Consider the following 23222-nt stretch of genomic DNA (forward strand, 5'->3'; position numbering starts at 1 on the left):
GTTCCCAATGCTCCTGCAGGCAAGGTGCCCATCTCCCTCACAGTATCTTCAAAGGGTTTGCGAAGCACATGCCCTGCACAGGAAATTGCCGAGAGCTGTAACGCAAGCTTTTGAAGTTCATGGCACCTGAACTCACCCAAAGTGCAGGCAGAAATTAAACTGAGAGGGTGCCCTCTCTTCTCTGGATTGGCACATGCCCTTCAAGCACTGTCGCAGGCGATCATGTGTTGGGGTTGGTTCAGTGGGAGAGAGGAAGTCGGATGGGGGCGGTGAAGCTGTATGTGTTACCAGTGTCAAACTTCTTCCTATACGAATCTGCAGGCAGTTTAGACTGGGAGGGATACTGTAAAACAGCACCAAAATCTCCAACCCATACCTTGTTCTGATGCTTTTTCTGGTGCATTAGTGGTGTCTGCACTCTTCGTAGCTTTTAGGTCTTGCTCTGGCTTTTTAGGCTCTGAAGCAAAATTAAGCACATTAGGAAATGCAGCTCTGGAAGAAAATAATTTTAAGTCTCCTCTTTAGAGATTATAAGGCCCCAAAGGAAGGCATTCCATCACCTGCCATTAGGTATGTCAGTCAGTCTAATGAGAGCTTTCTCACCAAGTGAGAAAAAGTGATGGCTGGGTGCCTCTCGAGAGTAGTCACCCCATATTTTTGGTGCCAAATTTAGGCATTTTTACTGCCCAAAAGCTCCTGCCAATGTCAATAGAATTTCTGAAGTGAGCAATAAATGTGGGTTTTACCACTACTAAACCAATACTTAGAAGATTAATGCATCATGTTGTTGATTTTTCCTCTGAGTAGCAGAATGTCCTGAGAATCGGGGTCACAGTGTGTGTAGGGTCTTTGGGGAATACCAGCTAACATGCAATATTTCAGTCACTAATTCATGTTCAGATGTAGTTCTTTCTTGCCTGACATTGTCAGATCATCATGGGGGCAAATCCTGAATGCCACGGACTGCCTTAGAAGGAAAAGGGAGATTTTTTTGGTCCTTTTTTCTTCTAAGACCCAAAGTCATCAAAGTACTTGGAACATTCATTACAGTTCATTTATTGCTACCCTGCAAAAGAATCTGCCTCTGCTTTTATGTCTGACTGAATATTGGAGGATTTTGATCTTCCATATTTTTCTCTTCTGTAGCTATTTTGGCAGCATTGAGCTATTTGAGAAATTACTCCAGGGTTAATGGTTTCCTAAAAATTTGTATTATTTTTTAAAACAACAGCTTTTGATTGTTTTTACCAGCTGTGAATAGTTACAGTTTTGTGAAGGTTTTTTCTTGCTGTGCCCAGCATCTGGGAAGCACTGTAACCACCAGCAGCATTTAAAGAAATGTCAGGCACTATGGATCTCTGGCGTCACTGAGATAAGGACCAAAATTGCATCTCTGACAGCTGATCAGGTGTGAAGCATGATTTTTCGCTAATCTGTCAGCAAGTGAGTGTAATCCTCAAAGGACTGCCTTTACCTCCTACAGATAATGGGTTTAAGTATCCAAGTGTGCAATACGGTCTCTATAATTTAAATCAGAAGAAAAAGGTAGCTTTTTTAAAATTAAGAAAGAAGTAGGAAATCCTCTATCACAAGATGGCCCCAGAACCATATTACAGAGATTTTTGTCTTAGGAACAATCTGTTTCTAGAGGACTACAGCTGAGATTGCTGGGCTGAGGCGACAGGGCTAAGGAGGGCTGGTGGGGCCAAGCAGGACGCGGGGAAGATGGATTGTGACGATCAGATCTCTTTGCTACCTGTGGGACAGGTCTGGGCAAAGCAAGACAGTGGTGTCCTCAAGCACTGAGTTTGATGTAACAGTTATTATTTTCTCCTTTGATCATCCTGGGTTTTCTCTGTGTGAATGCGCAGTCTTTGTTGCTAGGATCCTAACATTTTCATTCACACTGTTTGATTCAACAAAGCGAAGGAAACCGCTTGTGTCTTTGGTTTGCTGCAGGAACAGTCTCCTGGTAGTTTGTTTGTGTGTCTGGGATGTGACTTGATGACGCTCCCCATTCCTATACTGATTCTCAAGTAATGTGGTTTTAGCACTGGTGGAAGAAATTGTTGCTTGCAGCTTGCTGAGCTCTACCCTGGCTGCGATTGTCCCTTGTCTGGTGTGGGATGTTTGGGCTGATACTTCACGTGTGGGTACATTTGGGAATGATGAGACATGGTGTTAGTGATTATTTCCTAGAAAAAGGCAAAAATTCTAAGGTACTGCCTCCCTTCTAGCAGTGCATATTTGGGTCAGTAATTTCTGCGTACCTGGTCAAGACACATATACCAATCTGTACGTGTTTGATTGTAAATGCAAAAGTATTGCAAACTAAAGGCATGGCTTTGAGTGATGCATATTCCATCTGAACATCTACAGCGTTCAGATGGAAATGTGCTTTTGTGCAAGTAAAAGCCTAAAGACGAGGCAAGAGCTTTGTACTTTGCTTCCATGGACCAAACAATAATGGATAGGAGAAGAGCAGGACTCCATGTAACCTCTGTGTGGCCTTGGATGGATGCACCCACTAACAGGCATTTGAGTTCATGGAGAAGATACAGCACATTTTGTTATACCACAGGTCACAGAGGAGAAGCTCAGGAAGGCTCAGGCTCAGCAAACAGCAAAAGAGCCGTGTTACGGTAGTGTGTAGTAGTATGAGACATTCATTTTGTTTGCATTCACACCCCCAAGGAAGAGTCTTAACATTGCACAGTTGTTACAGGGGGCACAAACAAGTGTCATTTCAGTGACAGAGACACTTCATGTACACTTGAATATCAACTACCACCTGGTGAAAGACTTGATCAAAGACCTCTGAAAACAACTAAATTGTTTAAACTGAGTTGAATCTTACAGAGTAGGATACTGACTAAAATGGTTATACAGAGTAGTTCGTTATCATATCATCCTTAGCTAAAGATGCAGTGCATTGCCATTTGTGTGATAAGTTGTATATTATTATTTATTATTATACTCTCAAAACTGAATATCCCAAAAGATAACATGAATAACATCAGGAGAAAGCCAACATGTAAAACTTCAAATGCTTTCATACAATCAGTACAACATCATACTCACGAACAGATTTAAAGCAAGAGGGAAAATACTTGGGAACAGAAGTCTATGAAACACAGTGTGACCAAAAAATAGAAATTGTCTGGGATAATTTCCATATGCTTAACATAAAAAATACCATGAGGGATTTGGATGAGATACTAAGGGATTCATCAACTTCTGACTCTGAATAATTGTATCTTTGTATTACACAACTGAGAAGCTACAACTGATGTGAATGGATGTAAGGGAGAGTCAGTCATAATTACTTGCCTGATTTAACAGCTGTGCTTTTTGAAGAAGAATATTCAAGAGTTGATGGATATGTCACACCTTTTCTTGGCTTGCCCTCTGCAAAAAAAATCATTACAAAGCATCACAAAAAATTTCTAAGTTTTCTTGCAACAAAACTCCCATCTAACATATGTGTTCAGAATCAAACCCCACTTCTTTACTGCCCAACTCATTTTCTTGAAGATTTCTTTCATATGATGGCAGAATCTCAAAACCATGCCACTAAAAATACCAATTCCTAAATCCAGCATCATGAAAAAAAGTTAGAAAGCATGAAAACCTAGTCCTAGGAAGTATTTGAAGACATCAGTTAGTTCATTCCTTTGCTCTCAAGTGGTGTTAAGCATAAGGGTACCGTTTCTGAAGGACATCTGTATAACCTGTATTTAAACCCACAGCCTCCCTAGGCAACCTTTTCCAGTGCCTGACTACGCACTTGAGTTAGAAAGCATGTTTGATGTGGGATTCATTTCGTCATGCACACGGCATTCTTCTCTGACCTCATTTTTGCAACATGCCATTTCTGGCAACAGTCCTTTGCAGTAATAACAGTGAGAGAAGGCTGTGCTTGTGTGTGGGAACATATGGTACCTATATTTAGATCTAAAATAAGGGTCCTATCTTAAAACAATGAGGTATGTTTCCCAGTTAAGCTTTGAACCACAAATCTTTTTAGTGCTGCATCACATGCTGTTTCTATTGGTACAGAAATGATAGAGTTCTCAATTCTTGGCGAAGTAAGGAGGGGGGTCAGCAAAACCACTACCATGGACTTCCAGAGGGCAGACTTTATCCTGTTCAGTACACTGGTTGAGAGAGTCCCTTGGGAGATGGTCCTGAAGGGCAAAGGGGTCCAGGAAGGCTGCACCTTCTTCAAAAAGGAAATCTTAAAGGCACAGAAGCAGGCAGTCCCCATGTGCCATAACAAGAGCCGGCAGGGAAGACGCCCGGCCTGGCTGAACAGGGAGCTTTTGCTGGGACTCAGGAAAAAAAGGAGAGTTTATCACCTCTGGAAGAAGGGGCGGGCAACTGAAGAAGAGTACAAGGGTCTCGGTAGGTCATGCAGAGAGGGAATTAGAAAGGCAAAAGCCCAGCTAGAGCTGAACCTGGCCACGGTCGTGAGGGATATCAAAAAATGTTTTTACAAATACATTAACAACAAAAAGAGAGCCAAGGAGGATCTCCATCCTTTACTGGGTGTGGGGGGGAACATTGTCACCAAGGATGAGGAAAAGGCTGAGGTACTTAATGCCTTCTTTGCCTCAGTCTTTAATAGCCAGACCAGGTATCCTCAGGGTATCCATCTCCCTGGGCTGGAAGACAAGGATAGAGAGCAAAATAAACTCCTTATGATCCAGGAAGAAGCAGTTAATGACCTGCTATGCCACCTGGATACTCACAAGTCTATGGAGCCTGATGGCATCCACCCAAGGGTGCTGAGGGAGCTGGTGGAGGAGCTGCGAAGTCACTTTCCATCATTTATCAACAGTCCTGGTTAACAGGGGAGGTCCCAGATGACTGGAGGCTTGCCCATCTACAAGAAGGGCTGGAAGGAGGATCCGGGGAACTACAGGCCTGTCAGCCTGACCTTGGTGCCGGGGAAGATTATGGAGAGTTTCATCTTGAGGGTGCTCACAGGGCATGTGCAGGACAACCAAGGGATCAGGCCCAGCCAGCACGGGTTCATGAAAGGCAGGTCCTGCTTGACCAACCTGATCTCCTTCTATGACCAGGTGACCCACCTAGTGGATGAGGGAAAGGCTGTGGATGTTGTCTACCTGGACTTTAGTAAAGCCTTCGACACTGTCTCTCACAGTATTCTCCTGGAGAAGCTGGCAGCTCATGGCTTAGACAAGTGCACTCTTCACTGGGTAAAAAACTGGTTGGATGGCCGAGCCCAGAGAGTCGTGGTGAATAGAGCAAAATCCAGCTGGCGGCCGGTCACAAGCGGAGTCCCCCAGGGCTCAGTTTTGGGGCCGGTCTTGTTTAATATCTTTATCGATGATCTGGATGAGGGGATAGAGTGCTCCCTCAGCAAGTTTGCAGCCGACACCAAGTTGGGTGGGAGTGTTGATCTGCTTGAGGGTAGGAAGGCTCTGCAGAGGGATCTGGACAGGCTGGATCGATGGGCCCAGGCCAATTGTATGAGGTTCAACAAGGTCAAGTGCAGAGTCCTGCACTTGGGTCACAACAACCCCATGCAATGCTACAGGCTGGGGGAAGAGTGGCTGGAAAGCTGCCCCGCAGAAAAGGACCTGGGGGTGTTGATTGACAGCCGGCTGAATGTGAGCCAGCAGTGTGCCCAGGTGGCCAAGAAGGCCAACGGCATCCTGGCCTGTATCAGAAATAGTGTGGCCAGCAGGAGCAGGGAGGTGATCGTGCCCCTGTACTCGGCGCTGGTGAGGCCGCACCTCGAATCCTGTGTTCAGTTTTGGGCCCCTCACTACAAGAAGGACATTGAGATGCTGGAGCACGTCCAGAGAAGGGCAATGAAGCTGGTGAGGGGTCTGGAGGACAAGTCTTATGAGGAACGGCTGAGGGAAATGGGGTTGTTCAGCCTGGAGAAGAGGGGGCTGAGGGGAGACCTCATCGCTCTCTACAATTACCTGAAAGGGGGTTGCAGAGAGGTGGGTGTTGTCCTCTTCTCCCAAGTGATGAGTGACAGGACAAGAGGAAATGTCCTCAAGTTGTACCAGGGGAGGTTTAGGCTGGATATTAGAAAAATTTCTTTACAGAGAGAGTGGTGAAGCACTGGAAGAGGCTGCCCAGGGAAGTGGTTGAGTCACCCTCACTGGAGGTGTTCAAGGAACGTGTGGACGAGGCATTGTGGGACATGGTTTAGTGGGCATGGTGGTGTTGGGTTGATGGTTGGACCTGATGATCTTACAGGTCTTTTCCAACCTTAGTGATTCTATGATTCTGTGATGAGGCCATGCAATTCCATCTCTTGGGGCAGTTTTTATATACCCATATATCACTGAATGAAAAGTGTTGCAGAGGAGCAAGCAGGGAAGAGTGATCTGGCTTGTAGGAGTTGGTGGATGTAGGACTTCTGGACCCTGGTGACTGTCTCTACATGTCTCACTGTGCTGTGTCATGTGTCTGGACAGCCTCAGGTGAGACATCCATCCACCTCCTGCAAAACCTGAGTCATGATAGTGATGCTAGGTTTGCCTTCCTTTATTCCTTCAGTGGATTCTTCTAGAAGGTGTATATGGCACTGCAAGCATGCCATTTGTCATCCTGGGTGATTAATCCAGAGACCAACAGCACTGAACAGAATTAGCTGCTACAGACTGAGCCACTCCTGTGAAATGGGGGCTATTTCCGCTGTGATGGCACACAAAGAAGTGTATATGCCAGAGGAACTGGTTCTCTATGTGCAGGGATGGCCATGGAGCTGGAGAGGCACTGTCCTTTGACCCTTTTCACGTTTCTTTGTCCTTTGTTCTACTCCTTTCTGAAATTTCAGATGTCATTAAAAAACCCTAGGTGAAGAAGTTAGTTTGAGATACTAATGAAGTAATGCTATAAGGATCTAATCCATTTCTCATTTACAGTGGTATAAACTGAGAGCAGCTCCGCTGAAGATCTGCCAAAGATCAGAGCTGCCAAGTTAGCATGCAAGGACAAGCTGGAAGGAGCTTCCTCCTTGTCCTCGGGTCTCTCACAGAAGCTGGCCTAAGTGAAGGGCAGCAGGTCTTCACTTCCACTTCCCTACGAGCCAAAACCTGGATGAGGAGCCAAGCAGGACTAGGGACATCTTCTGCCAATTTGGTAGGAAGAACAGAAAAGTGGTAGGATCGCAGGCAATTTCTAAATGCATTTCTTTATGCCCCACAGAGGCAGAGTTGTCAGGTATGAGTGGTTGTTACACAGATGCAGCCATAGCGTAATAATCTGATTTTAATTTAGAATATTTCTGTGCTAATCTGATTTCTAAGGCAAACCTGAAGCCCACTGCTGTGCAAATAAAGTAGCTGGCATGAGGGCTGGCTGCTTCCGGAGTCTGGGGTTTTTGATCAACAGCAACTTGCATCCCATATGTGATCAAGAGGCAGGCGTGACGCCTGACCTGAATGTGGCCCTGCTCTCTGGAGCAATGGTAATATGTCTTTTCCACTCTCTGAAACACATTGCATCTAGGTCGGAGTTTGCTTAACATACTTAAAAATGGATTTACATGTGGGCTGAAAACCTCAGCTTCTGGCTGTTGAAGTACAAGCTATGGGGTGGTGGCTGCTCACCCTCTCACACTTATTTGTGACTAGCAAACCCAGAGGTTTGGGACTCTGTTTTCTTAACCCACTAGCTTCAAAACTCCCACTAAACTGAATGGAGTCATTCAACTGAGTGCCAAGGCATTTCAGTGCTTGAAAGTGAATACCAAGGCATTTGCATACCTCCTGGTGTGCTGGCTGCTTTAATCCCAGAGGACTGACCTCGTCCCCCTCTGCCCCTAAATCACGCCACTTCATCCCCTGGGTCGCCCGAGGATTCCTCTTCTGTGGTCTTTTGTGCAGATGCTCATTCACAATTTAAACATCACAAACTCTTGGTGACAATATCCTAACTAGGAATAAACTGTTGGCACTTTTCCAGGGTACCATAGCGCATACGGGTCTGGTCTGCTGAAAGGGAATTCAGCTGGAGAATAGGGATTCAGTTCAAGCTCTACAGCTGTCCTGAAATTAATGCCTTAGGTGAATTTGTATTTTTATTGGGGAATACTTTATGCAGCTCTGTCTTTTTATGACTCATAATTGTAAAAAAACCCACAACTCATCTCTTTTTGAGAGTGAGATCTGTCTGCATTCAGCCTCAGGCTTCTGAGATGAATAGGGGTTTTAGTCTTCTAAATTTCTCTCTAAAATTCTAAAATTCCCACATTTTCAGTATTTATAGTGAGAGTTTTCTTCCTATTTATATATGAAATACAATATGAAACATGATACATGACAAGTTAGATTTACGCTTGGCCTAGTTTAGAAACCAACTAGTTCCACTGACATCAGTGAGAGCACTCAGCATGCGTAAAATTAAGTGCATGAGGGACAAATCTCATCATGCCTACACATATCCAGATTTCTCATCCTCCCCTCTTACGTGTGCTTATAACTTTCTCTTGTATCTTCTTTCACAGCATCTGATAAATTAAGAATAAAGTTGTGTTACTATAAACCAAAAATTCCTACAGTTTTATGGGATAACAACTGAACAGCTGCTGAGGTAGAAAAATCTTATTTCCCATTTATGTACCGGAATTACAATGTGCTGTTTGTTGGGGAAAAAACAGCAACAAGTACAAGTAGCAATTCAGCTATTCCAGGAAATTCCTACTCTTGCAAAATAAATCCTTCTCATAATGCGGTGTACCCATGGCAGAATGCTGTAAAAAGTGCATCCAACTATATTAATGCAAATTCCATATGACAGTTTGTTTTGGTCTGTTTCTGAGACCTCCTTTGCTGTCCACAAATTTTCACGTTTTTAGTGGCTGTTCAGTTGCTTGAGCTGTTTATTTTTCCAGGAATGACGTAGTTAACTAACATCAATTGGTTGTACCTATCCTAAACCTCCAAAAGTGCGGACCAGAAAGAACTGACCCACTGTATGGATGCAGCAAGAAGTTAAATTTAGAAATTGTATGTAAAGCAATGTAAATTGGACCCTCCTTTCACATGGGCACAATGAGTGCAAGTAGGTTTAATATAATCTGAGGCTGGTGTAAAGGGGATCTAATTTACAAAAAAAAAAAATCTGTGTATTTTGACAGTGAATGTAAGTGAGCTGCTGTATATACTATGGGGAGAAAAAAAGAATGAGCATTAAATTAAGATGGATTTCCCTGCACTGAGTAGATATCAAAACTGTTTGGCTAACAGAGGTGGGGAGAATTCATGACATACTTGGGATGCCCCAATAGAATTGCTTAATATAGGGTTTGCATAAATGCAGTACAGCTATATGTGACTTGAGATGGGTTGACAGAAGTCAGAAGTTGCTTCAGAAGACGTGAACTCAGGTGCAGGCTAAGGATGCTTCAAATGGCCAAAAGGCCCTTTAGTTCCCTTAACAGTACTACTTACCAGGGTGGAGAGCAAGTGCAACAGGAAGACCTCCCCGTCAGTACCGAGGCTCAGATTTTGCGCATCGATAGCAGGAGTTAAGGTCCCCTCAGAGAGTCAATCCAGACCACCCCTCCCCTCCTGCCGTGGGCTCAGACCCACACGGGGCTGAATGGAGCACACCGCTGGCAGGGTGTATGTCTCTTTGCAGGCTATATAGGAAGCCCAGAATAAAAACCATCTCAAGTGCATTATTCATTCTAAAGCTAGGTGGGGTGGGTCTGCTGTAACTAAAGGGGTCTTTACAATGAGAAGGCTGCTTCCCCCTCCGCCCATTGCTGCCCGGCTCATAGGGCAGAGGGGAGCAGCAGGGGAGGACAGGCAGCTCCGGTGCTCCCCCATGGTACCTGACACGAGGAAGGACTCCCTCCAGCGCGGCAGTGACAGGGACCGGACCCCGTTGGAGAAGCTCCCGCGGTAACCTGAGTGGCCAGCGACTTTCTGGACGAGGATCTTCCCACCTGTGTTGTCGATTATACCACTGCAAGCAGAAAACATGGTGTCTGAAAGTGGAAATTCCACCTGAAAACTTAGAAACTGTTCAACAATGCAAGAGGTATGAAGCTTTCACTTTTACCTTTAAGCCAGGGGCTGTAGTGGAGCTGTGATGCTACTACTAAGTCTGCTGCTAAGAAACGTTTGTGCTTCTTCCACGTAGAGAAGAGCAGTTTGTTACAAAGTGCTGTCGGGATCTATTTGCTCTTCCCACTGATCTACTGGTCCTGCATTTAAGGTTGACCTAGTTGTACACAAGAACAAGCTACTGCCTTTGTTAACATTCCTGTAAGCTTGATTGAATGACTGAAGATACAGGGAGAGGTACTCAGAGGAGTTTTCAGGCCAACCATGTGACAGAAATACAAATTTGAGGCAAACCTCCCACTTGCCTGACTTTTTCTTTTGTAATAAAATTAATGCTTTCTTTGAGTTCCAGTATGTGTTATCTGCAAAAAACTAAGCGTGGTTCTGACCTCAGCCTGGAGTAAACTGAACACAATATTTCTGGAAGCTGTAGAAAACCTGGCAGGCTCCATGTGTGGTGCACATTAAATGGTGTTTGACATATGACATAACATGTACCTTCAAGACAAACAGAAAACCTTCAGTGTATGCAACCTGCTGTGGCATCATTAGGAAAGTAGGCAAACCAGGAAGCGACTGCGACTCTAGAGGGGTGGTAGGACTGGCAATAACGACACTGTGCGGGAAAATAAGTAATGGGCAGCAAACAATGGTGAAGAGTATCTTAGAGCCGTAGCTTTCTCTGATGATTGCAAGAAGCTGCTGGTAAAATAACTGTAAGGAAAGGAGATTCACTCTCTGAGGAAATGCAACATATAAGCTAAGAAAGGCAAACCCAGCTGGCAAACGAGGAAAACTGAAACCCTCACTGCAACAATACAGGCAGCCAGCATTTGAACTACGGGGGAAATTGCAGTTGCTATCAGCATTTTGTAACTTCCTTTCGGGACAAGCTCTGCATGCAGAGACAAACAATTTCCATTGTGCACTAGCATCCGAAGGAAGAATTTGTTGTCTGAAAGCCAGTCAGCTGGCAGTCATCTCCCCAGCAAGGGGCTGAGCAGACAGAGCTGCAGCCAGGAGGTGGCAGCCCTATGCCTACAGGCACATCAGCCTGTGCACTGCACAGTGCAGAGGCAAGGTATAAAGTCCCAAAGCCTTAACTATTCAACTTTACTCAAGATCCCAGCTATTTCACAGAACTGGAAGCACTGCAATAGCTCGAATAACTCCGAATGAAGTCAAGTTGTCAACCAGGCTTTGTAAGTTCTTACTGCATTTTTAGCTGAATGCATCCTGCCTTTGCATCCTGCCTACAGTTATGGTGTGTTTTGGTTGTGAAGTTGTTCTCCATTAAAGTTTTATGCACATTTTTGCATGGCTAACAAAACTTGGCAAAATTTGTGCTATAAAATTTGTATTATATGTTTGCTTGTCCAGTGTACTTTTCTGTGGCAGGAAAGCACATTACTCACCCTTTGATGTCAAGGACAGTTAAATTCAAATCTGGAGAACTAAAACTAATCCCAGAAGTATGAGAGTTTTATGTGTTCATCACTGGTGATATGCCTATTTTTTTCTGAAGCTTTATTAGTAGCAGCAGCTCCATCCCTATCTTCCACTTGAATAATAATGGAATAGTAATTTGCTACGCATGACTGAGAGATCTGCAACTCTCAAGACACTTCTCCAAAGATTAAGAAACGTCTTTAAACACAACTGATTTCAATAGGAATACAGGATTGACAGCATTTTATAAAGTTGGATCCATTGCATCACACATGGTCTTTCTCTCAGACTTTCTACTAGCCTGCAATTAAACCTACAAGGCAGTGGGAACTTTAAAGGGTTTGGAAAGCCGAGCGCTCCCTACACTGAAATGATGGTTTTGTCTGAGTGCCTTACTCATTTAAACTCACTCACCTGTGAATTGCAGCATTGCACACACTGGAAAAGGAAGCATAAATGTCTGTGCCATAAACACGGTATTTTACATCTTGACATCCAGGAGGGCATTTTGCAATGAATTCTGGATTGATTATCTTCCCCGCCTTGACATCGCAATCAATCTGGGGTACATCTGTGAGTGCAAAATCTTGGTAAAGTCAGGTTGAATGTTTTCATAGCTGAGTGAGCTTGTCATGAAACAATGAGTAACTGAGGGTAAGGGATGCCCTCCTCTTATGCCTTCATAGCAATGGTTCCGGGATACAAGACATGTCTATGTGTTTTGCATCTACAATATAACACATAATAATCCTATACCGAGGGATGTGGCTGTAAGTAAGGATGGAATAAAGAAGCCTGAGGATATTTCTGACCTTCAATGTTTGCTTCTCTGAAGGAAATATCCATTATGACACTTTGCTGGAGAGAGGAAGAAATGTAGTCACCCAGGCTGTGGTTAACATGTGGGAAGGAGGGGTAGGGGAAGAGGTGCCTGTGAGTTAGGACCAGGAAGGACTGTGCACACACAAGGCAGGATGCTTCCCAAGCCTCCCGCTGAGCACATGTAGCTCTGTGCCGTCTATAATGCCAGGCTGCAGCCGCAACCCATTCTCTTGTCCTTAATTTTTAAAATTATTTGCTGGGTATGGTTTACTTTGAACAAGGGATTTAAGTCTGAGTTCACAACCTCACAGCAGGCTTGTTTGTCAACTAAATGAGCAAAATAATCTGTGGACAGAAATGCTTTTATAGGAGTACAGCTGAAAGTTATACATCCTAGTGCATAGGACATGCACCACTTGTCTCATGCTAATCAGCTATATATGCTTTGTGTTACAGCAGGTCCATTTCACATATTTATGTCTCTCTCTCTATGAAAAACTTGGTGCTTGCTTAGATCCTTGTGCAGTACCTACCGATCTATGAAGACACATTTTACTGGTGAAGTACACAATTTCCCCTTTACACACGTTCAGTAGCACACACTTTACTTAGTGATTTGATTTCAGTAAAAGAACCTGTTAGTTAACATATGCTCCCATTGACTCTGCAGACAATTGTGAAGAGTTACCAGAGTATAATCTCACTTTGCATTTTTTTTATGCATCAGACATGCCTGCTGTAAAGCGGCCAAGAATACTACTGGGACCACTTACATAGCTTAGCCTTTTTCATCTTCTTTGTGGCTTCCTTGGCTGCATATGTACACATAAGAAACACACCTAAAACAAAGAAAACATGGTATCAGGAAAAAGGAAGACTATCAACATCAGCCACCGCAAGCCCCTGTGCATGACATTTCCCAAATTTGAATGAACAGGTTAAAAAAATGAAATGGGAATATTGTCAGCCACAGCTAGGTTTCTACTTGTTGATTAACTTTGCAGTCAAGATGGCATCTACAGTGGGGCAGTTTCTTGAAGCGGATTAAAGATCAGTTCAGCTGACACATTCATCTGCGGAACTCACTATCAAAAGAATGCCACTGAGTCCATACGGTCCAGAAAACCATGAAAGGTCCCAGTATTTCCACAAACGGTGGAAAATCTTTGTAATTAGTGTGATAGAGATGTCAGTGAAACAACATGCTCTGTGCACAAAGCAACTGGGAAGTTAGGGAGAGAAAGATCCTTCTTAATAGCCCAGCGGGGAGGTTATCCTTTAATTGTGGCATTTCACTCACTGGTGGTAGCGGGTATGGGATACTGGGCAGCATTACGGACCATATGAGGTTCTAGTGTGGCATGTCCCAGTATCCTGTCCCAGGAGGGCACTGATTTTCTTCAGTAAGTAGAATTATGATTTGAAAAGTGTAATAGTAAAAGAGACATACACTGTTACGTTAAAACATACATCACAATATATACATTTAGCTTACCTTGTTAGGTTTACTTGCTAAATGCATGACATCATACAAAAACTCTTCATTCTCTGTGCTCATTTTATAAGCATTATATTATGGGTGATTAATAACTTCATTACAAGTATCGTGACTTTCTGATTCACCTTTCCCTTCTCTGAGCTTTTAGAGGGAATTGAAACTCTCTATGATGTATTGGCTGATCCTCTCATCATTTAAGTTAATCTTACTAGAATACACAACAGCAGTCTTACTTCTTTCTTTTATGCTCTTCTCCCCCTAGACTGGTTGCAGAGAGTTTGCAGACTTAATCACTCCTAGAACTTGCTCAAAAGAAAAACCAGTCTCACAATGTCTGAAGTGACGGTGTATAGATGCAGTATTGGGATCTTTTGTGACTGGTGCAGTTGTGTAACCAAGGCAAAACTGTAGCTAGAAAAAAAAGGAGTGAACCAGTGGAAAACTGAGTGCAAAGGCCCAACTACACGCAATGTTAGGGCATAATTTAATGTGGAGAAAGTAATGTGGTCTCTTAGTAAAGACAGAAGAACTGCATAGAGAGCTATGAATTTGAACTAAGAATGGCTATCCTTCCAGACTTGAGGATCCCAGCTAGAGGGAATATTGCCTGGGAATATTGCAGTTAAAGCCATACAGCACCATTAGGCAATATGTGGTGGCTGGATCTCCATCAAACGGAGACATGTAAGTAAAGTACACTAAGAATTCATGCTTCATCAACCAGAGTGTTCATGTAAGATGAACTGCAAATTCTGGAGTTCTACATGTTCCCAAAAAGCAAGATCCTGTCTGACTGTCAGGGGAATAAAATAAGACACATTTATAGCCTTTTTTCTTTGGTACCTTCTTGTTCATGGAAAGAGCAAGAACACAGAGAAAAATTGGGAAAGGATGCTCCCACATAAGAAACAGCTGGTTTTTCTTTGGAGAGAATTGTTACATTACAGACATTTTTCAGGCCCTTTTGTGCCATCTGGTATGGACGGCATGCAGCTGGTCGTGTACTTAGAGATCTCTGCAAGTAATCAATATTGTTTCTATGCCAAAGTCAAGAAGTTTGGGTAGCCTGTTTCTGAAAAGTGTGCCAAGTCTTACTCCAGCTGCCATTGAAAGCTCCATCAGCCATGGAGTCCAAAGGGAAGAAAAGAAACCAGCAGCCACTGATCAGCCAGGACAGGAGAGTACAAACCCGCAAACTACTAATTGCAACACATCAACTGTACTTACCAAAGAAGGTTGCAATGACTGTGGCCTTCATGGTGAGTAAAGCAATATCTGGATGTGTCACTAGGCAGCACTGAAAAGGAAAAGAAGGGTGTATCAGGCTGCATTCAGAGGTATTGCAGGTGTACTGGAACGGTGGGGGAAGAGGGACTGCACACTCTTCTTCAACCTTTCATAGTCCTCACATGCTGCATCCTCTTCTCATGCTCTGTAGAGCAGCTGATGTCCCCAGAGGCGATGGTGTTTGGGCTGTGGCACTCCCATGGACTAATTTTTTATTTCTGTCCAAGGTTTGCCTTTTGCCTCAGGAAACCAAGATTTCATTACACATACTTATTTCTGAAGCCAGTGGCAGGAGAGGGCATGATGGGTATGGACATGCTCTGACAGCTATTCAAGTTCATTCACTACTCTTCTAAGACATAATCACAGAATCGTACTGTCTGCACATCAAACTGCACCATGTAATCTCATAAAGATATGAGGATCACAAGTCTGGTCACTCCTGAAGGGTGTTGTGTAAAGTATCTTGCAATCATGCCATTGTTTGTGAGCCAAATTACTGGTTTCTTTCCTTTTCTGAGGATGTGTGTGTGTGTGTGCACATGTACACGTGAGCACCTGAGATTAAGAGGACTCTGTCAGAACATCTGGACAACATTTTTTTCTGGGTCTGCATATGCGGTTCCTGCCCCCTGCCATCCCTGAAGCTCTGGGCCAGACCACAAGAACACAAACTTATCAGAGATAATCCCTCTCAGCTCCTCCTGAGCATCACCTCCCATGCTGCTTTTGCAGTTATTTGGTGATTGTTGAGGGAATCCTGGGTTAGGCACTCATAATTAATCTCAGTCATTAAAATACTACAAGATGCTTGACAAATATTAGTGTAAAAAGCCTGAGAAAATATTTGTGTGCTGTACAGGAAAAACTCAAGGATCAAAATAAACTTGGTCTTCAGAGAAACTGATTACATGCTTACAAATGGAAAGATTTGTACTAAAATAAAAATTAGCTTGCTATCAAGGAAGAAAACACATGGAATGTTAAAGCTGCAAATGATCAGGAGAAGCAAGATATCTGCTTCCTGGAAAAATGACAGTGGCAGATTTCACATAGCAATTCATGTACTCAGAACCAGGGCTTTGGCCACCCCAGAAAGAAATTTAGACTGACAAGGTAGATACAGGAGAGAGAGAAAAAATTCTGCAATCTGTCTCCATATACGATGTTTCCACATTTTTTTATTTCAATTGTTCTTCTTTTTCAAGCAAGCCACATGCTTCTTGAGTGAGGATGACTAAAATGGTATGTTAGACTAAACTTAGTTCAGCCAGTTCTAGGTCTATATAATTTATAACCCTTTTTACATGGACCAGCTGCACCTCTGATTTTTGCTTCTGTGCTACAGCCAGAGAACTTCAAGTGCCAGGACATACTAACAGTATCACTTCCTAATAGTCTTTCCTTAATGATCTCCCTAAAACAGTCCCCCTGCTAGGCTGCTAAAGCTGAAGGCAATAGAGGTTGCTCAGAAGACACTGAACTGAATCCTGGGGGTGTGGAAAGTGGCTCAACATGGTGACTGTGTCTTTCTGCAAAATGATGGACAGTGCAGCTTGGGTGACCCCAGATAGTACAAAGCCATAGCAGCAAGAGCAGCTATGTGGTAATATTCTGCTGTCCCTGTTAGTTTCCGTGGAAAAACCTTGCCCATCTCCTGGAAGAAAAATCGATTTTAAGCATTTACTGCAGTGTGTTTCCACTGTGAAGCTGCTAAAGGGAATAGTAACTAGCTGTAGAAGAGAGTTCAGAGGAACTTGGCTCAGATGCTTTTCTCTTCACTTATATGTCTCAACCCATCACCACGTCAGAGGTATCAAAAACTTGCCCTCCTGCAATGAGTTCTCACCTCAGGTCAATCCCAGAAAAAGAAGAGGCAGAATAAGAGTTGCAAGTGATTTGCAGAACCACCATGCACCATTAAAGACTATACTGGCACTGACTTAGGCTTTGGAAAAGGCATCTTACTATGAGCATTCCCAAAATCTGCAGCAAATAAATTCAGCAATGGTATCTTTCTTTAAAGTCAAAGAGAGCTGTTGGAATTTGTCCTGACAGTATTTGACTCAGTGCTGAGGTATTTTCATCTCCAGTTTAATCAGAGTAGAAAAGGTCTGAGATGGTAAAGGATCCATGTAAAATCTAGCTCCATGGGTGGGTTGCTGTGTGCTTTGTGGGGAGAGTCCAATATTACTTAACTTTTCCTGTCTCACAAAATGTATAACCACCTGTGCTGAGCAAGACTTCTCATTGCTTTGTGAAGGCCCTGCTGTCCCCAAACCCTGTTGTCCCCAGGCCAAGGCCAACCGCCCCAGGAGCCATCTCAGACCTCTTGGGTGGCACTAACCCAGACTTGGCTGCAATTGCAATCTCTACCTAGTCTGCTGGTGGCATTGCTTTTCAAGGCAACAGAAAGTGGGCTTTTTTTCCCAAAATATTATGAATGTCCTGCAGAAAGAGGCCAGGAAATCTAAAAGGAGTTCATATGTAAAGGCTGTCGGGGCCAAATGAGTTCAGCAGACCCGTTAGCCTGCAATAACAGATACTTTGTCAATACGAGAGTTAACAGAAGCATTTTTAGCCAAGGCTATTAGATTTACTTAACAGATTTGTTGTCATAGCTACACACAAAAGCATCCTATAGTGGACTCTGTACTTCTGCTGGTGCAGTTTATACTAGTATCCTGATGGAAATAAATTAAAATGGTAAAGAAACGTATTTTTGCCACTATATTAATTTCTGCATTAGGCACTGGCATGCCAGGAAAAATGCACAGACACCCTGTGACACAGCTCTGGTGGCAACACTCTCAAGGGGGGGTCCTGGCCTTCAGACCTTGGGCTGTCACATGGGAGAAAGCGCAGTAGGATTTACACTGCCGACCATTAAGTGTCAGGCTTAGAGGCTCCAGGCTTTCCGTTGTGGGAAGTCTGTGTGCATTCATTGTATTTGGGGCCTAGGGAGTCACCTGATTTAAGCCATATGAGATCTCCTATAATGTGCACTAGCATGGCATCCGCTACTTCAGACTGGTAAAGGGAGCACAAGCCTGGAATAAAACAGTGGGTTTTTTTGTTTTTCTGGCAAGGAAAGGGAAAACAGGGCTCCAGTCCATGCATACGACAAGATTTTTAGTCCGTGTACGTCCACTGGGAGGTCTGGGGATGTTTTATCTGTAGATCAAGAATGATACTTTGCTGTTAAACACAAATTGTTCCTTTGTTCCAGTACCAAATTAATAGATCCCATTAAAACAAAACAAAAAATTTCTACTTTGGGTTAGTCTGGAGTATGAGTTTTGCTGAGATTTCTCCTTATCAGTTTCCCTTAATGCAGTATTTGCAGTCCCAGTCAGTACTGGTAACTAGTGACCATTCAGTATTAAATCTCCTAAACTGTATGCTGGATCTTTGTTTATCAGAAAGCGTTTTCCCCTCTGTATCCTTCAGACTGGCATAACAGAAGTTACCCTTATGCCAGGAAAGCAGTTAAGTATATAGATTACATTAACATGTGCTTAAATCCCAGCTAAGTCAAGTACAAATGTAGTAAGAAGCACCTCCTTCAATGTCTCCCAGAGCAGACCGTATTTTATCTTTTAAAATAAAATTTCTATTTGAAAGAATGTTGATTACTTTTTCCCTACTACAAATACTTGAAAAAGCTTGAATGTTAGGGAAGAGACAGAATTAGCAAGCTATTCTTTCTGCATATAAAGTAAGATTTTTATACTGACCTTTTATTAGCAGCTTGACTTATATAATAATCTGAGAGAGCTGCTACATGCTACAAACAGACAGATGGTTTAAATCCATGTAAATTGTCACTGTATGGCAAGCTATAACATTTTTTGATGGAAGTGTAGGTTTTAAGTCCTTGATTTTTGGTGTCAGGGACTACTGTCTGTTCTACGTGCAAACCGAGATTCTTTGCTGGTGCCACATACTTTGTCTCTGCAGGAGTAAGCAGTTTATTTCCTGTAATCTCCTGTGCCACAGAAATTAATTTCTGTACTCTCTTTGTACCACAATAGTGTGTGTTATTGTTCCCCTTCTCAAGGGGTTGTACTATCGCGGCAGCACTGGCACCATAAAAAAACAGAAGTGGACTTTGTTTGAAAGCTGTCTGAGCAAGTAGCGTGGAGTTAACAACATGATCTTAAAGCACTGTGGGTTGAGCTAAATATGTGCCCTTTATGGGAAAATTGAGTGGGCTTGGTGTAGGTCTGAGTAAACTGGTTTGGATAAACAAGAGCTGATCGTCATCTTCTAGAATAAAACATTTTAGATTTCTTTTCTGTTTTCTTTTGTGTCTTTAAAAAAAATTGTTTAACTCTTTCTTTGTTTCATGCTCATACTCTGTCCCCATGGTATTGTACCTTGCTCGGCAGTACAATAGCTATTCATTTTGGTGCACACTAGGTAACATGGCTAACACTTGTCACATGCGATTTGGTTTCACTCCCTTTCTTGTCAGAGGGAAGGAATGATGTACCCTCAGTGTACTGTGTTGCTCTGAAAATCTGTACATAAAAAAAAAAAATCCAAGCGGCTGTTTATTTTAAAAAGTCAGGTAATGAGTTCTGCTGAGCCAGAAAATCTGAGCTGATAACTATATTTCATTTCAGAGGCTTAGATTGCCCTGTAGGTACCCCAGGCCAGGTCACAAAAGGTAGCAAGGGTGAGCTTGTCTGCATGGGATGCTGGACTTCACTCTTTGAGCGGTCTGAAACAGAATATATGCATCCAGGAATTAAAAAACATCACAGACCTTATCACCTTCTGCTACAAAAAAGGTGAGTGAATGCTCACCTGTTTTCCTTCATGTATAAAGGAAATCACAAGTGCTTGCTGCAACTTAAGCAAGAGAAAGCTAATATCTGTACTAGCACCATTTGCATAGATAGGACATGATATACTTTGTCATATCAAAGAGAAGAAAAGAAATGACTTGCCCACACTGTTTGTGGGAAGTGTCAATAAGACACTCAAGATTTCCTGTACCATGTGCATTCTTCAACCTTCTTCAGCTTTCAGAGGAGCCTCTGCTGTGGTTGCAAACCCCCAGATCTTGGCCAGGCAGCTGGAGGCAGGTGGAACTAAGACTGAGAACCCAAAAATTCTTCCTGGAGGCAGTGCTGAGCTTCAAAGCACCATGGTGCACTCTGCTTAATTATCCAGCACCTCAGAAAGAGCCGACAGAGAAACTCAGGCTTTTATGGCTGCAGGTCTTTCCCTTGTGGTGGAGGAGTTGTAAGAAGTATTGGATGTCGCACATTAGGTAATTGTGTGTTTAATGAAATGAACAAGCAGACCACTGCTAAATGAGTTTCTGAGCCTGGGGACAGCTTGTGCTTTTGCCTTAAAGAGTCTTTGCATTAATATACACAGCTAGCATTAGGATTACAGTCAGGGCTGTATATTTTGAATAATTTCCTTTTCCACCTAAGCAGTAGCTACAGACTGTTTGCCAGCTGCTTTCTGTGGCCACAAAACCCCCATACCTGGTCAGCGGTGGTCCTCTACCCCCATGGTAGTGACCCCTTCGACAGCAGTGGGATGGTTGCTGCAGTTTTTCCTTGCCTTTTAGGCCTTTTGCTTCAGAGATGGGTGCTGAGATCTTGGGCACTGCTCCATTTCTTGAACACGTTCTGGTATACAGAGGTAGCTGTCGGCCCTGTTTCTCAAAGAAATTCAGCTGACTGGCTTGGCTTGCTGGTGTCAGCATGCGGTAACTACAGGCAGGTTGGGCTGTTTAGCCTACTGAGTGGTATGGGAGCTGCCTAAAATGGGTGTAGGCCTATTGCCTCTAACAAACAAAACATGGAAAGTTTCCCCGTGTGTCCTGAAAGACCCTGGCTACCCATACACAGCAGTCTTAGCTCAGAGGTGGTCAGAGGTTACAGCCTCTGCTTGGAGAAGCTCCAAGAGTTCAAAATGACCCTGGAGAGGCATCACCTCTTGCAGGCCCTCTACAAAGTGATTGAAGAGATTTTTTGAGAGCGAGGGTGCCATCCACAAGGGTACCAAGGATGTCTGGGCACGTTCTCCCCTCTTCACTGAAACTAGACCACTGTGTGTCTGGCATCCTAAAAGCTGTGAAGATGCCCACAGAGCCTTGCTGCAGCCCTGTGGTTTGGACGTTCAGATGGGGAAAGGATGTAGGCTCCTAGGACCTTCCCTCTCCCTGGACTCACTCTGCTTTTTATGCCGTTGTGACTTACTGTGAAACACATGCTCCTTCCAAGAGCAAAGCCAGAGATGCTGGCTCTGCTCTGCTCCCAGGCAAGCAGCAAGTCAGGCCCCTTCTTACTTGCTTTCTTTCTGACTCCATGTTTGGCATTCCTGGTTGCACAGGGGTTCTGCTTCATCACGGAAAATGGGGGGTATCCCGCTCTTTTGTTCCCTGGAGTCTGATGATGGGGCACCTCTTTGGTGATGAAGGAAACGTGGCTTCAAACTCTCTGAGGCCATGGACAGCCCTGTATACAGTTGCTCCTGATTAAGGGTTCTCACCACTTGCTTCTTATTACAAAAGCTTTGATTGTTGTGGCTGCCACATCATGTTTTAAATGGTGCCTGCTCTGCCCCATGAGGTCCCTGACTCAGAAGAGGGCTAGGGGGACTGCCGGTAGCCAGTGCCTCTCACGGGGTACCTGTCAAGTCACTCTCAAGTTACTGAAGTGAGGTATGGGTGGATTCAGAGGTCTAAATTCTGCTTAAGTCACACTTTGGGCACAGGAGTCCTTTTTTTCAGAGCTGCTTTAAGAAACATTTATATGCAGATTTGCAAGAAGAATTTAGTCCAAAATAGCTCCATTCAGGTAGGTATAATGAATTGCTGTACCCAGTAATTTAGAGCCAAATAAAAACACCCAAGCTGCCCTGCACTACTCATTTTGTGTTCATGCAATGCCCTGAAATTAAAGCAACATAAGGTTGAAGTAACAGTGACGAATGATTTCTCTACTTTCTACAGAGCTCTTTCAGAAGAAGGTAATTTATTTAAAACTACAGTGTGATTTAACTTGCCAGACCTTTCTCAGACCTAAATAAAACTGCAATGATTATACTTTTTCATCTGTCTCAGCAAGTTAACCATCAATTATGCTGGTCTGACCTGCCCCTTCCAGCAAAGGAAGAGATACATTTAGAATATGTCACCAACTCACAGAGAAAATATAATTTGGACGATCCAGACGGCAGTTTCTGTGAGGGTCATTACCCTGTACTTTCCTGGTTTCTCTTAATGTATTATAGATGATTTTTTTTTTTTATTTTGATATGCAGCTTTTATGGCTTATTGGGAATTGCTGTTAGCCCAGACCTGTGAATCCCTGTCCAGACAACTCTCTCCCTCAATCTTCCTCCCCACCATGGCTCTTGTCTGCTCATGTATCATCTGCCCCCCTCGCTCCCAGGCTCGAGCCCATGCTCCCTCTGTGCACTGGACCTTGCTTACTGTTGCAGAGAACTTCTTTCCCTTTTCTAATTTAACTACTTCTGTTTAACATCAGTCAGACCCCAGCCAGGTACCATCAATCCCTGGCACTGCCATTTCCTCAAGAAACCGAGGGCAAAGCGAAGTACCTGCAATTCAGCAGTGCCCGAGGGCTGTGCTAGCTTCATGGCATGAGATTCATGGCTACATCTCTTTCACTTTTTAGAAAATGCATCATTTTCTATTTCCAACAAATGGTTTTAATAAGTCAAAGTGTCTTTTTAAAGTGCGATACATGGTTTCTCAGGTTGGATGCGCAATGAAGAGCGCTGACTAACCATGCTATTGTGCTTCTTGCAAACTAAGGATTATTGTAGTGTGTCAGAATTCCCCTGAAGGTACATATTTGGTCTAAAAGTGAAGAATTTGTGTTAAAGGCACTGAAGAAACTGCACATCACCCTGGGGATGGTTTTTGGAATTTCTGTAGCATGTTCAAACAAAACTTGACACCTTTTTTTTTTTGGTAGAAACTTAGAAGCAGAAATTTAAAGAAACTTTAGGATGTTTACACTCTCCTTATTAAAGCTACATGTATCCCTTTACTACAAAAGTGAGTTATATGTCTAGGTCAAAAGCAAAACTGATCCTTAAGCATGCTAGTA

At 43.4% G+C, this 23222-nt stretch overlaps 1 protein-coding gene across 2 annotated transcripts in view; it reads right to left on the minus strand.

Annotated features, from left to right (window-relative positions):
• The window catches only part of VIT (vitrin), a 64093-nt gene that overhangs the window by 25611 nt on the left and 15260 nt on the right, over positions 1–23222 (minus strand). The window contains exons 2-7 of one of the 2 annotated variants that reach the window (XM_059835495.1): positions 15058–15127; positions 13106–13171; positions 11925–12081; positions 9827–9960; positions 3331–3408; positions 377–457 (exon numbers count right to left, since the gene is read on the minus strand). In XM_059835495.1, the coding sequence (XP_059691478.1) occupies positions 377–457; positions 3331–3408; positions 9827–9960; positions 11925–12081; positions 13106–13171; positions 15058–15127 (586 nt within the window). Of the gene's footprint in view, positions 1–376; positions 458–3330; positions 3409–9826; positions 9961–11924; positions 12082–13105; positions 13172–15057; positions 15128–23222 lie in introns of those variants that run through there. The other variant, XM_059835494.1, reaches the window with a different exon arrangement.

The sequence above is a fragment of the Gavia stellata genome, chromosome 2, assembly GCF_030936135.1.
Source record: "Gavia stellata isolate bGavSte3 chromosome 2, bGavSte3.hap2, whole genome shotgun sequence".
In the NCBI taxonomy this organism is placed as follows: Eukaryota; Metazoa; Chordata; class Aves; order Gaviiformes; family Gaviidae; genus Gavia; species Gavia stellata.